The 14781-nt window shown below is 56.0% G+C and overlaps 2 protein-coding genes across 2 annotated transcripts; one reads left to right on the top strand and one right to left on the bottom strand.

The window, feature by feature from the left end:
* The first annotated feature begins 4306 nt into the window (after positions 1-4306).
* Positions 4307-12102, top strand: PPP2R5B (protein phosphatase 2 regulatory subunit B'beta). The gene is made up of 14 exons (XM_037839227.1): positions 4307-4651; positions 5080-5544; positions 6138-6334; positions 6894-6995; positions 7095-7187; positions 7312-7442; positions 8285-8344; positions 8445-8553; positions 9122-9175; positions 9259-9309; positions 9443-9562; positions 10378-10505; positions 10734-10835; positions 11300-12102. Exons 2-14 carry the CDS (start codon positions 5346-5348, stop codon positions 11445-11447), a joined length of 1494 nt encoding a protein of 497 aa, XP_037695155.1. The 5' UTR covers positions 4307-4651; positions 5080-5345; the 3' UTR covers positions 11448-12102.
* A 13-nt stretch (positions 12103-12115) lies between these two features.
* On the bottom strand, positions 12116-13513 carry GPHA2 (glycoprotein hormone subunit alpha 2). Its single transcript, XM_037839230.1, has 4 exons — positions 13405-13513; positions 12892-12994; positions 12568-12752; positions 12116-12464 (listed from the first exon to the last, which is right to left on the bottom strand). Exons 1-4 carry the CDS (start codon positions 13468-13470, stop codon positions 12363-12365), a joined length of 456 nt encoding a protein of 151 aa, XP_037695158.1. The 5' UTR covers positions 13471-13513; the 3' UTR covers positions 12116-12362.
* Positions 13514-14781: the final 1268 nt, after the last annotated feature.

Genomic DNA, 14781 nt, shown 5'->3' with positions numbered 1-14781 from the left:
TGATTTAAACGGACACTGTCCCATCAGACTTCACGGGAATAAAAAAGTCAGCATATGATCCGCAGCACGCATCCGTGGAAAGAATTAAGTCGATAAACATTTGCATTTTACAAAACGGTTTAGCATTGTTTATCTCTTCTAAGCCTCATAAAAACTCTGCCCAGGTAGGGATATTGTCACCAATTTACAGATAAGATAACTGAGATTTAGGAAGGTTGTCATTTTTTCCCATTCCCTACTTCCTTGGAATGCTCAAGAAGAGATTGACCCTTCCTTCTCTCTGCAGGTGTCAGGCCTGGGGTCTCTCTCTGGAATAATAATAAAAGCTTTTCATGTCTCTAATCCTCGCATCAATAAAGAATGGATTGTAATTCCCTTGGGAGGGAGTCCTTTTGTTTTTATACAGCCTGTGGGCTAAGAATGGTCTTTACAATATTTAAATGGTTGGAAGAAATCAAAAGAAGAAGATTTCATGACACCTGACAATCTCAGGAAATTGAAATGATCGAATGTGTCCATAAATGAAGTTTAGCGGAATGCAGTGGCGCTCGTTCAAGTATTGTCTGTGGCTGGCTGCTTTCTTGCTACAGTGGCAGAGTTGAATTACTTGAGACAGAGATCTGCGAAGCCTAAAAGCTTATCATCAGGCCTGTTACTGAAAAAGCTTGCCGACTCCTGCTCTACAGGGTTGGCCACACAAAATCTTGTACATCCTGGGTACTTTCAGGATACCCATGGGGAGTTATGATTCCACTTTCACCTTACTAGGGAGGGGGACTCAGTTGCTGCTCCTGTGGGAGCCTCTTTGAACCCCTGGAACCTGGGGGTGCACTACCCAGAAGAGATTGAGGGATAGACTCAGAGTGAATTTCAGGAAACATGGGAAAGTCTCCATTCAGGAAGGCAGGCTGATAGGATGCTTGTGGAGTGAATCCAGAGATCTGTCTGTCCCCCACGACATGCCAGAGGCAGTGTCATGCCAATCAAATGTTTATTAAATTGGTAACCATACAAATAATAATAGAATAAATGGAGCCCGTATGATGTCCCTGGCCCTGGGTCTTTACATGCATTATCTCATCTGCTTCAGCTCTCAGGAGAGAAGTACTCATTTTATCACATATCCCCATTTTATTGAGGAGGAAACTGAGGCCACTTCTCCTCCATCTCCTTCCACAGAAAAAGTTTTCCTTGCTTCCAGTTGTGAAGAAGGCAACCATTCCCCTGCAGAGAGAATGGGATGCACCAGGTGGAAAGATGGGAGACACAGCTGCTCCCAAAATCCAGGCTCAGTGTCCTCTCTGGGGTGGCCGCTCCCCGACTCAGGTTCCCTCCAGGTCCGAGGACTCCAGGGTCTGGCTGCGCTCTCTTCTGCCTCTCATTGTAAGTGGTTACATCTGTCTCTTAGGAGTTGGTGCCTGTGAGTCCATTCCTGGCCTCGATCACCTCTATTGCCAGGACACTCAGGCAGTGTCCGTGCCAGAGCAAAGGATGAGACCAGGGCTGGGAGGGGGCACCAGGATCCCTCCTGCCGCCTCCCCCAGACAGTTCCTTCATCTTAAGACCCTCCCCACAAGCTCCACCAAAAACCAACTCCATAGCCTAGCCCAGGGCTTGGAGTAGAGTTGAATGAATGAATAAAAAAAAATTGGCAGGGTAGAGTGGATGATATTTTGGGGGGAGGGAAGGTGGTGATGGGACCCCATAGGGGTGTTTTGGGCCCTGCTTTAGGCACAGGCAACTCTGGGTCCAGCCCCCCCAACAAATAGTCTGGCCCTGGGCATTAGGGGGCTTTTCCTGGATGACTGGCTCCCCAGAAAACTTAGGGGTCTGGAAGGAGGGACCAGAATTCCTCCCCTTAGAGGGGAGAGGGGGAGGGCCAGGCGTTGCCTTAGGGTGGGCTCCGGGGGGTGGGGGAGAGGGAGCTTCCCACTTTGGATTAGGTGGAAACTCATCACGCAAAAGCATGTGCTATAGGCCCCAGGGGACATGCTCCCTGCCCCCAGGGATAGCCCACCTAGAAGAGGCCCCTTCGGGAATTTTCTGAAGGGGATCAGAATAGGTGTGGACCACAGGTGTGGACAGGTGTGGAAGGGATCAAGGAAGGTGGCTGGGGCCTGTGGTTTTGGAGTTGCTCCTGGGCAGAAGGGCTGGATTTTTTTTGGAGAGGTGGGCTTGCCAGGAAGGTGGGGGTGGGGGGCATATGGGAACACTGTACTTCCTGCATGATTTTTATGTAAATCTTCAACTGCTCTAATTAAAAAAAAGTTAAAAAAAATAAGAAGAAAGGGGAAGGGGAATTGCCTGAGCAGAGTTCCCTGGCACTCCGGAGAAACTTCCAGGCCGCTGACCCTCAAGGCTGCTGGATGGGGGCTAGAGGGGTGCAGGTCCCCAGGAGGATGACAAAGAACAGGAAGTATTCAGGCTGAATGAGCCTCACCAGGGTGGCTCAGGACATCTGGGAGTATAGAGGGATCTGGACATCTAGGGGGTAAAGGGGAGGGGGGTAGGGAGAAAATTTCATCTGTGGATAGACTAAAACCATCGAATTGTACACTTTAAAGAGTGAAATTTACAGTAGAAGTTATATCTTGATAAAGACGTCTAAAAAAAGAAAATAAATTTCAACCCCATACCCCCAGGTGACATTGTACCTATTTTGAGACCCAGTTCAAATGCCACTTCTTCTATCTCTCCTCACGTCCCCACCCCTGCCCCCCAATCTCCTTTGTACAAAGCCCCAGACTCCCATGGTCAGCCTGGCCTTAAGTCCCCCAGAGTCCAGGGCACTGGCCCCCAGGGGGCCTGGGGGTGGTGGGTTGGAGCTGGGGCACTCCTGACTTAGGCTGGGAGCTGGAAGCCCGGCTGCTGGTTCTGGCTTCCCATGTCAGGCTGTGTGACCTCAGGCAAGGCACGTCTCCTCTCTGGCCCTCGAAGTCCTCACCTGGCTGGAGAAGGCTCTGTGGGCCAGTACACCCTGCAGATTTTTGTGGAGGAATGTGGAGAGCCTGCATCTCCTCAGCCTGTGAGGCAGGCAAGGAGGGAGATTATGAATTCCCATTTGACAGACGAGGGGACACGGGCTCGTTTTAAGTTTTTGTTTTGTTTTGTTTTTGGTGGGGTAGGGCCAGGTCCCCAGTGGTACGTCCTGGAACCCAGCCTGGCTAAACTGCACCCTCAGCCTGGGCCTGGGTTGTGCCAGCAGGTGGGCACCTCTTGGGTACCCCGACTCCCTCTGCAGGATGGCTGGGCAGTTCCCCCAGAGACTGAGTGGCCACCAAGGCCTGAAGCAGGCTCGGTCAGACTCCGAGAAGGGCCCAAGCTCCCTCCCTGACCTCACTGCCCAGTCAGCAGGGGGCGTAGGATTGCTAAGGACCCATTCATGGTTCATCCAGGCACAACTTCCAGGGGAAGATCTCAAAGAGTTGTGCAGGGGGGTGGGGGTTCAGGGGAATGAAAGGTGCTGGGCTCTGGGGTCCAAGAAGGGGGCCCCGGATTGCAGACTGGAAACTTTTGGCTGGCATGCCAAACTCCTGGAACCCCACCTGTGCCTCAGATCCCCTGCACCTGCAGCAGGGTTTTGACCAAGAGACCCCAGCGGTGCATCTTTGGGTTCAGAGGTGCTGGAAGGTCTGTCCAGGGAGGCCAGCCCGCCTGGGGAGGGGTGGGAATCCAGGAGGACACCTTCTCTCACGCTCTGCCACTTTAGGGCTGGCCCTTTAAGCCTGAGACTATGATGTCACCGCAGTAACAAGGGACGGGAGGGGGGGAGGGGCTGCAGGCCTTGAGGACGGACTACATTTCCCAGCAGCCTCTGCAAAACCACTCCCCTCCCGGCAGGCTCGGACCACCGCCCCCCCACCCCCACCCCCAACTATTAACCAGTCCAGTGCCGGTTTCCAAAGGGCCTCTGAAGCACCCAGTCCTTCTGGGGTGGGGTGGGGTTCCCACGGGGGTGGCCCGAAGCATGGATGGATCAGGCAAGTCTTTGGTCCAGCGTAGGATGCTGGGCCTGTTACCCGCCAGTGTCCTGGCAACACCCCTCCTAGCTTCCTGGTGCAAACTCCTGAGTCCTCCTCCTTCCCTATGCGGTCTCCTTTCCAGAACCCAGGAGTGCAGCCCCCTGCGGGGCCCCCGCCCCGCTCTGCAGTCTCAGCCTTCTTCCCAGAGTTTGGAGTCCCACAGTGGAGTTACAACCCCTTCCGCCTGGGAGGTCCCTTTAGGTGGTGCCGGGACTACATCTCCCAGCGGCCCCTGGCCTTCCTGACGCAGCCCCCCCACCCCCCGGGAGGTGCGGGCCCGGTGGAGGGAGGTGACGATGTCATCTTGAGCAGCTGGGCGGCGGGTGCCGGTGGCACAGAGCTGGGCTCCCACTGCGCTGCGCCCCGCGCTGGGTCACAGTCCCTGGGACTTCAGGCAGAGGGCCGCGCTGCCGGGGGACAGCCCAGAGCCCGCCGTTTACCCGCGCCCCGAGCCGGGGCTGAGCTGGGGGGGATGCTCCAGCTCCCCCGAAGCCAGAGAGAGAACCCAGGAACGCCGCCGCCCAGCCCCAGCGCCCAGAGCGGACCTGCTGCGAGGGAGCCCTGAGCTGCTGTTCCCCTGCCGCAGGCAGCCCCTCGGGGTTAGGGACCAAAGTCTGGGTTTCTGAGAAGTGAGTGTCCCCCCACCACCATGGGTAGATGAGGTTTAGGGGCTAGGTGGGAGAGGGTGCCCGCGTTCTTGGAGGGGGGGCAGCATGGAGATAGGGCCCCCATTCTTGGGGAGTCAGTGGTGGCCCCGATTCGAGCGGCTGGTCCCAGGGTCGGAACCCCATTCTGTAAGGCAGCCGGGATGAGGAAGGGGCTGGCTGGGGAGGGGTCGTTGTGAGCCAGGGGCCTCTCAGTCTGGCCAGGAGCCAGGAAGGACATCTTCACTTTTGGAGGCTGCATCTCTATTCCAGGGTCTGGGCCGGGGAGGAGAGGAAAAGATGACTTGACTTGGGCACTTGGCTGCAGCCTCACTAGGTGGTCTTTTCAGAAAGAACTGACTGACCGACTCTCTCTCTCTCTCTCTCATTCTTTCTTGCCCTGACTTCATCAGAGCCAGGGTGGAACCCTAACTGGCCTCTTTGGGACCCCCAGGAAGGATCTGAGGCCTGAGCCATCCTCCTCTCTAACCTGCCTGCCCCCCCAGGACTGGGCAGTTTCAAAGGCCCTGGGGGGGCGCTTAGGACTGTGGTCGTGCCCCCTTACCCCCCAATGCCCCAGCAGGATGGGCCCAAGTTAGTCAGCCCAGCCTCCCCCAGCCTCCTCCAGGCCCAGAGGGGACCCCAGGGGCTCTGAAGGCCTGACCACCGACTGGCCGCCATGGAGACAAAGCTGCCCCCCGCGAGCACCCCCACCAGCCCCTCTTCCCCGGGGCTGTCGCCTGTGCCCCCACCCGACAAGGTGGATGGCTTCTCCCGCCGCTCGCTCCGCAGAACCCGGCCCCGGCGCTCCCACAGTTCCTCGCAGTTCCGCTACCAGAGCAACCAGCAGGAGCTCACACCACTGCCCCTGCTCAAAGGTGAGGTCAGGCTGGCGGGCAGGGCACCTGCGTCCCAGAGGGGAGCGCGAAGCAGCCAGGACTGCCATCAGAGGCAGCATGGATGGCCCCTTCCAGGCCAGTGACTCCTCCAGTCCCCCCTACCCTCTTTGCTGATGCACTGCCTGGCTGGTCTGGCATCCCTGGGGGAGTGGCATCTGGGGGGCAGACCAGGGCTAAGGGTGGGGCCTACAGCCTGTGTTCCGGGATGGCAGCCACCAGGGTCCTGGAGCAGGTGTGTGGCGTGGCTCTCCACTACCACTTGGGCCTTAGGGCCCCACGGGCCCAGCCTCTGCCCTGAGCCACCCCTACCCCCACTTCTGGCTCTTAGAACAGGGTGCACACCTGTGAGGGGGGTGGCGGCCGTTTTGGACACCTGTGGAAAGCCCAGGCATCCCGGGTCTGTGGTCTTGCTGTCCATCTGATCATCATGCTCTCTGAGGATAACCACCCCCCACCCCCTACTGGTCTGGAGAGCAGGGGAGGTACCTCAAGAACTAGCCCTAGGGCTTTGGAGAACCAGCCCGTCTGGTGGCAGCTGGACGCAGGCTCAGCCCCTCTCCCACCCTCCCCAGATGTGCCGGCCTCTGAGCTGCACGAGCTGCTGAGCCGGAAGCTGGCCCAGTGTGGGGTGATGTTTGACTTCCTGGATTGTGTAGCCGATCTCAAGGGGAAGGAGGTGAAGCGGGCGGCTCTCAATGAACTGGTGGAGTGTGTGGGGAGCACTCGGGGGGTCCTCATCGAGCCCGTCTATCCAGACATCATCCGCATGGTGAGCACTGGGGCATCAGACTGGGGAATCTTAGGGGGTGTGGGCAACCTGCTGCCCTGCCCACGGGGCCCCTGTGCAGGGAATAAACCCCAGGCTCTTGGGCTTGGCTCAAGGACCCCAACATCTGTTCCCCTCCACAGCCCTCTGCTATCCAATGCCTGGCCAGAGTAGGTATCTCTGTGCCTCCTGGGCCTGCAGGGCCCTCACCTTCCTTGGCTTGACTCAGCTGCCCCCTCTTCCAGGAAGCCCTCTCTGATTGCCCAAGCTAGAATTTTCCCTTTTCTTGCCTAGAATGTCTATTGACCTCACTGCTTCCAGCTTTATCTCCCCCCACCCAGGACTGCACCTGCCTAGAGGGCTTGGTATGTCTTATCCACTCTTGGGTCCCCAGCCCAGACCCAGTGCTGGCACACAGGAGGTGTTGAATGAAAGATTGTCCAAGGAGTGAATTGCTTGCTGGGGCAGGTGCTGAGGTCGACCCTCAGAACTTGGGAGGAGGAACCCTCTGGCTTCTGCCTTCAAGGGCTCTTCCTTAAAGAACCCCAACTGTGCTCCTCAGATCTCAGTGAATATCTTCCGGACCCTGCCGCCCAGTGAGAACCCTGAATTTGACCCTGAAGAGGATGAACCCAACCTTGAGCCTTCGTGGCCGCATCTGCAGGTATGAAAGGCTGGGGAAGGGTGTCCTTGGGCCCTGGAGTGTTGGATGAGTGTGGAAGGCTATTACTGAGCTTCTACCTTTTTGTCTGTCCTCCCCCAGCTGGTATATGAGTTTTTCCTGCGTTTCTTGGAGAGCCCAGACTTCCAGCCCTCTGTGGCCAAGAGATATGTGGATCAAAAGTTTGTTCTGACGGTGAAGTGGGGAGCCCAGGCCGGGGATGTCGTGGGTCTGGGTTGGACCCTCTGAGGGTGTGGGCATGGGACAGACGCAGCCTGGGGTTGGCCTCCTTCCTGACCCCTGACCCTGGGACCCACAGCTCTTGGAGCTTTTTGATAGTGAGGACCCCCGGGAGCGTGAGTACCTCAAGACCATCCTGCACCGTGTCTACGGCAAGTTCCTGGGGCTCCGGGCCTACATCCGCAAACAGTGCAATCACATCTTCCTCCGGTGAGTGCTGCTGCCACCCCCCTGGAGACCCAGGAGGGAGGGAGGGCTTCTTAGGGGAAGACTGAGGCAAAGGCTCCAGGGCTGGCGGTGCCCTGTGGAACTCTGGCTTACTGAGTTCTCTCTTGTATATTGATTATGTAAAGCCAGTGAAAGGGGAAAGGATACTTTTTTCCATTTTATAGATGAGGAAATGGAGGCTGAGAGAGAAGAAGTGGTTTGCAGGCACTAGGTCAATGCCTGGGACCCAGGATCTAAAACTTTTGATTCTTACTGTGCTGGGCCATAAGGACCCAAAGACATTCTTTCTGCAAATGTGTGTAGTGTGGATGCACGCCGGGCACCAGGGGACCCCATGGCCTTGTAGTTGAGAGCATGACTCCAGAGCTAGATGGGCTGCATTTGAGTTTGGTTTCCATATTTGGGTGAACCTGGGCAAAAATTATTTAAGCTAGAATGGGGTTAATGCCTGAAATAACTCAAGGATAGTCTTTGAGATGAAACAAGTGATGCCTCTGAAGAACATAGGCTAGTCCCTGGACCAAGGCTGGGACTCAATCACACTAGCTCTTATTAGCTACAAAATAGGGAAGACATGACCCCTCTCCCTATGGAGCTCAAAGCTTTAGGGCAAGTTTCATTTAACCTCTTTCTCAATTTTTCATCTGTATAATGGATCTATCAAACCCTATCTCCCGGGATAATTTTGAAAATTACACAGTGGGGTAGATGCTATGTCATTCTTTAGCCGACTGGCATGAAGAGTGGAGGGTGGATGGCTAGAGGGGAGGGGAGCTGCCCCAATTGCTCTGAGCCCTTCTACATTCTTCTCTTCCCCTCTGCAGGTTCATCTATGAACTTGAGCACTTCAATGGCGTAGCTGAGCTGCTGGAGATCTTGGGAAGGTGATTCCCTTTGGGTCTAAGCTGCAGCAGCTGGATTCTGGGAGGAGGGCCAGGGGCCAGGACATCTGAGCCCTCTTTCTGTCTTCTGCCCCCTTCTCAGCATCATCAATGGTTTTGCGCTGCCCCTGAAGACCGAGCACAAGCAATTCCTGGTCCGGGTTCTGATTCCCCTGCATTCCGTCAAGTCGCTGTCTGTCTTTCACGCCCAGGTGAGGCCCAGGCTCAGTCCTGCTGTGGCTGGGAGCTCGTGAGATACGCAGGGCAGCCACCCCAGGCTGGAAGGTCAGCTTCTCAGCCTGCCGCTCATGTGGCCGCAGCTCCTCCATAGCCCAGGCTGCAGCCACCCCGAATCATGAACTCATGGGATCTTCTCTCACTGTCTTTTTCTTATACTAGTTCTTTACATCTGTCTTAGAGAATGCCCACTGATGTTTTAAGGCTCTTCTCAGCCATCAGCTCTGGGAACCCTTCTTCAGGCCCTTCCTTCCCCTCTCTACCTGCCCGAGACAGACTTAAACTCTCCTCCTTCTATATTCTCATGGATTGTGATACGTAATTCTATTATGGAGCTTTTTGCAAAATTTATAAGCATCAGTTGCTGACTCCTTCTCCTGTGAGATCATCGCTGTCTTCCCAGCACACTACTCAGTAAATGCTCAAGGAATAAGGAAGTGAGAGGCAGTGAGTGGGCAGATTCCAGCATCCTGGCCTGGGTGACCCATCCTTGGTCGGGTCCCCACTGACCCCAGTCTTGTTTCTCTCCCCTCTCACCTGCAGCTGGCATACTGTGTGGTGCAGTTCCTGGAGAAGGATGCCACCTTGACAGAGCATGTGAGTAATATGGGGAGGGGGCAAAGGAGGTGGGCCCCCCCTCAACTTGGCCGATCTGACTCCTTCTGCTTCAACCCCCACAGGTGATCCGGGGACTGCTCAAATACTGGCCAAAAACCTGCACCCAGAAGGAGGTACAAGGAAGGGTTTTGATGCCCACTAGAGGGAGGCTGGGAGGGCTTAGCTTCCTGACAGCAGTCAGGTGTGCGTGTGTGTGTGGGGGGTGTTGAGCTGTTGATGTCCCCTCTGCCCCCACCCCTGACGCAGGTGATGTTTCTGGGGGAGATGGAAGAGATTCTTGATGTCATTGAGCCCTCTCAGTTTGTGAAGATCCAGGAGCCCCTCTTCAAGCAGGTGGCTCGCTGTGTTTCCAGCCCCCATTTCCAGGTAGGGGGCGAGGACAGGTGGGGGTGGGGCTGGAGTGTGGAAGGGAAGGCTGACCCAACACACCATCCTCTGCCCTGCTTCTCCTCCGGTCCTGGGTCTGGTAATGGGAAGACTCTGGACTTAGGGTCAGGAGACCCAGGGTGGAGCCTCAGCTCTGCCACCCACTGGCTGAGGAGCCTTGAGCAAATCACTTGCCACTCAGAGGCGGACTAAGCTTCCTCATCTGCAAAATGGGCCGACAGTATCTCTTCCCGGAGTGGTGAGGAAGATCGGACAGATCCTGAGTGCAAATGTGTCTGGTATCTGAATTGTGCTCCGGAATGAGATGGGCGGTGCATTTACATTTCAGCAGCCCCACTCCAAGGCCCAGCCAGCCTTCCCCACTCATCCAGGCTGGCTCTAACCCACGTTCTCCTGCAAGAATTGACAGACTTTTCCCCATTCTGCCATAACTGGTGGCAGCCAGTCCTTCCTCACAGCAACTCCAGTACTTCAGTTTAGTAAACACCTTAAAAGTCCAGTATCTCATTTGAGTCTTATAATTTCCCCTAAGAAAACTCAGGCTGAAAGGTTAAATGCTCTGTCCAGGGTCACCTGGCCACTCTGTACTGGAGTTGGATTTGCCACTGACTCTTGGACTCCAAATCCAGTGCTCTTTTCTCTTCTCCACATTCCTATCTCCACTGGGCCAGATGAGCCCTGAGGATGGGTGTGTGGAGGGCAGGTCTCTGGGTTTTGGGGTGGGGGTGGATGCCACACCTTGCTCCCACAGAAACCCCTACCAGGTATTCACGCTGCCATCTCGCCTGCCCCAGGTTGCAGAGCGGGCTCTGTATTTCTGGAACAATGAGTATATCCTGAGCCTCATTGAGGACAACTGCCACACTGTGCTGCCTGCTGTGTTTGGGACCCTCTACCAAGTCTCCAAGGAGCACTGGAATCAGTGAGTGCCCACATCTTGACCCAACCCACAGAAACTGGGACCAGGACAGACTGCAAAGGCTCAGGGAAAGCATCCAAAGTGGCTGGGAAGAGGGAAGTGTTTGTTGGGTTCAGGGCTGCCTGTGCCATGTTTGGGGACTAGGGAGTAGGCCGGAAGGCAGGAGAAGCAGGTGGGGCTATGTTGAAGTTGCTCTCCTCTCTTCATCCGTCCTCCCTTGACCCTCCCAAGAACCATCGTCTCTCTCATCTACAATGTGCTCAAGACCTTCATGGAGATGAATGGGAAACTGTTTGATGAGCTCACAGCCTCCTACAAGCTGGAAAAGCAGCAGTGAGTGCTGGGGGCAGAGCCCTGGGGGAGAAGGGAAAAAAAAGCAGGAAGGAATAAGATCCTCAAAGTTGGGAAAACCTTATGGGACTACCCCATGACCCATTGGGTCAGATATTTAGTCTCTCCCTTATGTTCCTGCCAAGTGCTAGGCCATCCTATGCGTGACTACCCACTGCAATCTCAAGTCATTCTTCCAAATAGTTCTTCCAGGTATGAGCTGTTCTGACTCACTGTCACTTCCGAACCTCCAGCCTAGGACACTCAGGGCTAAGCTATTACACTGTCCCCAGGCCCACAGGCTGGGATTGGTCTCACTGCCCCTTCCCTGAGCACAGGGTTCCAATGGAGTCAGAGCAGGAAGGGGCGCCGAGCCCTCCCTCGGTAGCTGGGCGGTGTCGTGGTAAGGGAGGCTGGGCTGTAGACCGGGCCCAGAGCAGGGGAGCTGCCTCACCCTCTCTCCCCAGGGAACAGCAGAAAGCCCGGGAACGCCAGGAGCTGTGGCAAGGCCTGGAGGAGCTACGGCTACGCCGGTTACAGGGGACCCAGGGAGCCAAGGAGGCCCCCCTCCAGCGGCTTACACCCCAAGTGGCCACCAGTGGAGGTCAGAGCTAGAGATCTCCCTAGGAGGGGAGGAGTGAAACCCAGAGCTCCCAGTCCCTCCATCCCTTCTCCTGCCCAGGGGCCCAGAGACACACACCTACCCCTGGCCTGGCCAGAATGGGCTCTGAAGACTCCCCACCTGGCCCGGCGTGCACAGCCTTCACTGGGGGAAAGGAGGAGAGGAGATGGCGGTCTTGACAGCAGAACTCTCAGGCCCTCGTGACAGGACTTGGCCAGGGCGAGCTTGAGCAGGAAGCTGCCGTCATGGACCTACCCTTGTCCTGCAAAGCTGGGCCCTAGACAGCTGCGGGCAGGCTCCCACTCCCCAGCTCTGGGCCTAGGGCAAGGGGGCTTGTCCCCTGGCCTGCCCCTACCTTGTGCCAGCGCGAGGTCCTTCCTCACCCCCACCATGGGATCCATGGTCTATTTATTCTCCTCCTACCTACCTGCAACAAAGACACTATTCTGGGCCTGGGGCATCCTCTTTCCCTCCCTTCCCTCACCCTGTACTTCCTCGACCCTTATTTATTTATTGGGCAGGGGGAGGGGTGAGGGCACAGTCAAGAAGAGATTCCCAGTGTCCTGGGGCAAGGTGGGTGGTCACAGTGATCATGGTCTATCCCCCTTCCCCTGGCTGGGGGTGGACTTAATAAAGAGAGACACTTGAGACCTGCTTGCTTTATTTAGGGTTAGGGACGGAGAAGTGGAACGATGCAAGACTGATTAGAAGGGTCAGGCCTCTTCTCAGGAGGTTATAACCACAACATCTAGAGATAGTAAGAGCCAGAACAACCCCTCATTAAAAAAAAATCCCATAGTACATTACTGGCAGGGTTGGGACCCCTTCCAGTTTTCTGAATCCCAGACCCTTGCTTCTTCCAGGACAACAAATCCACTGAGCAGGGGAGGGAGGAGGGCAAAGGAGGCCTAGTAGCGGGAGAGGCGGCACATGTCACACTGACAGGCCCTGGCTGTGAAGAGCTCCAACTCCTCCCTCCGGTTCCCCGCACACTGCAGCTGCACCTTCACCTGTGGGAGAGCACAGGCTGCACCCCAGAACCCTTCTTTGGGGCCATCTCAGATCCCCATCGCCCCTGCTTCCCCCCACCCCCACTGGGCTTGGCCCCCTCACCTTCTTCAGGCTGCTGATCGTGCAGCACTGGGAGACGGAGGTGATGTTGTGCCGATAGCCACTGGCCACCAGCACAGAGTATCGGGAGGGGAAGGCGCTGGACTCGCAGTAGCCCACACAGGCCTGTGCCACATGGGCACCCCGACAGGTGCCTTGGGGGTCACTTCGCACCGTTACATTGAAGGCTAGAAGGAAATGAGGGAGCGGTAGAGGGGCCTCTGCTAAGGCCTGCCTGGCTCCTGTCTAGGGTGCTACCTGCCAACCCCTACCCCCCTACCCCCACCCAAGCTTCCCTTCCTCCTAGCTCTCTGGTCCATTACTCACAGTACAAGTAGCAGCCTGGAATGGCAGCCTTCCGACCCCAGCCTTCAGTGGCTGCTAGGACCAGCAGGCAGAGCAGCAGGGTTTGCGGGGTCGCCATTAGCATCTGAAAACACAGTGGGGAGAGCTGTCTCTACCAGGTGTGCAGGTGGCAGGGGGCTCTTCAGGTACTGCATGCCTCTGGATGATGTATGAGGGTCAGCTTGGTCCATCTGACTTGGCGTGAGGGAGGGCGTGCCTGTGTCTGCCTTTGGGTGGTTGTCTGTGGGTCCTGCCTTGCAAGCGTGACTCTGGGTGTTAAGTGTGAGTGGCTGTCTCTGGATGTGACTTGAGTGTCAGCCCACTGTGCAGGGATTCTCCTTTGGAGTTTCTCTCACCATCTGGAATGCAAACATCTTCCTCCCTCCATCTGCCCCCTTGCCTGCAGTACCCTTGTCCACAGCCTCCAGGCCCTCCCGAGTTCCTCCTGCCTCAGCTTGCTCACCACTTCCAAGGCCCGGGAACAGAGTAGCTTACGTCTCCCAGTGCCTCCTGCTGGTCTCTGGGCTGCCGCTGGCTCACTGAGTTTTTATTTGCCAGCATTTTGGAGCCACGCCCTCGGGGAGATCGGCTTTCAGGCTTGCTTCCCCAGCCTGAGGCTTCAGAGCAATCACACCTGGAAGATACCCATCTTCTCCAGGGTGTGGTCCTCAGCGGTTTCTGCTGCTTTCTTCTGACCTGTCCAAATAGCTGCCCGAGGTCCAGGGCTGGGGGACGTGAGATGTGGAGAAAAGCCTAGGAGCCGGCCGAGTGTGTGGCATGTGTGCGGTTGGGGACAGAGGGGTCAGGACTCTTGACTAAAGGTCACACAACTAGCTAATGTTAGGGCTGATTCAGAACCTAGGTCTCCTGTCATCCATCCATGTGCAAATTACACTTGGGGCAAGAATGTGGAAAATTGGAAAAAGGCCCCTAGTCAGCAGAAGCTGAAGGGGTTGGGGAGGGGCAGAGATCAAAAGGAAGCCTTTCGGTGATTCTGGAGAGCCCTCACTCAGGGACAGTGCCTCATGGACCTGCTCAGAAGAGCAGAGCCAGACGCACAGACTGCCAGAGCTTGTCAAATCCTACTTCTTCATTTCCCAGATGAGAAAATAAGAGCCAGAGAGGAAAGCGGGTCAGAGTCAGGATGGGCACTGAGATCTCGTGATTTCAGTTGTGCATTTCAGCAGCTTTGTAAAGCTTGGGATAAGAGGACAATGGAAGCACAGTTTGAGAGGTGCTGATGTGACCCTTGTCCCTAATCCTCAAATCCTCAAATCCAAGGCTTCCCCTTTGGCCCCTCCTCCCTCAGGTCCTGTATCAGCTGTGCTGGAGCCCTTCCACAGCTGTCCTCTTACCTTCTCCCCGCCAAAGGTAAAGGCACCCAACCAACCAAGAGGGCACAAAGGGACCTCAGCAGTGCAGCCCCCACTCTTACCCTCCTTTCGGGAACCCTCCAGGATCCCCCCAGATAATCAGCCTCTTTTCAAAGACTTCTGTGACAAAGGCTCAGTGCCCCACAAGGAAGCCCATTCTAATATGGGACATCTCTAATGGTTAAAAAGCGATTCCTTTTTCTGCACTAAAATATTTCCTACTTTCCATCTTTTATTTTGGTTCTCTGCAAGTCTAATCTGTCCATCCCAGATCAGCCCTTCAGTTATCTGAAGACAGCTCTGATGCCCAGGTCTTCCCCAAGGGCCCTACCCTGAACTGACTTCATTTCGCCTACCAGAGGCTACACTTTGGGGTCAAACTGGGTGAACCTGGGAAAGAATGGATTTCTCAAGGGTCAGCCGGGCTCAGGACAGGGAGGCTTGCAAGACCCCATTTCCTAACCCCAGGTAGGGAAGTTTAAGGTGTGAGGCCAGTACA

Source organism: Choloepus didactylus, chromosome 6 (assembly GCF_015220235.1).
Source record: "Choloepus didactylus isolate mChoDid1 chromosome 6, mChoDid1.pri, whole genome shotgun sequence".
NCBI lineage: Eukaryota > Metazoa > Chordata > Mammalia > Pilosa > Megalonychidae > Choloepus > Choloepus didactylus.
The sequence above is the reverse complement of the archived record's forward strand: the minus strand, read 5'-3'. Positions and strand labels throughout refer to the sequence as shown.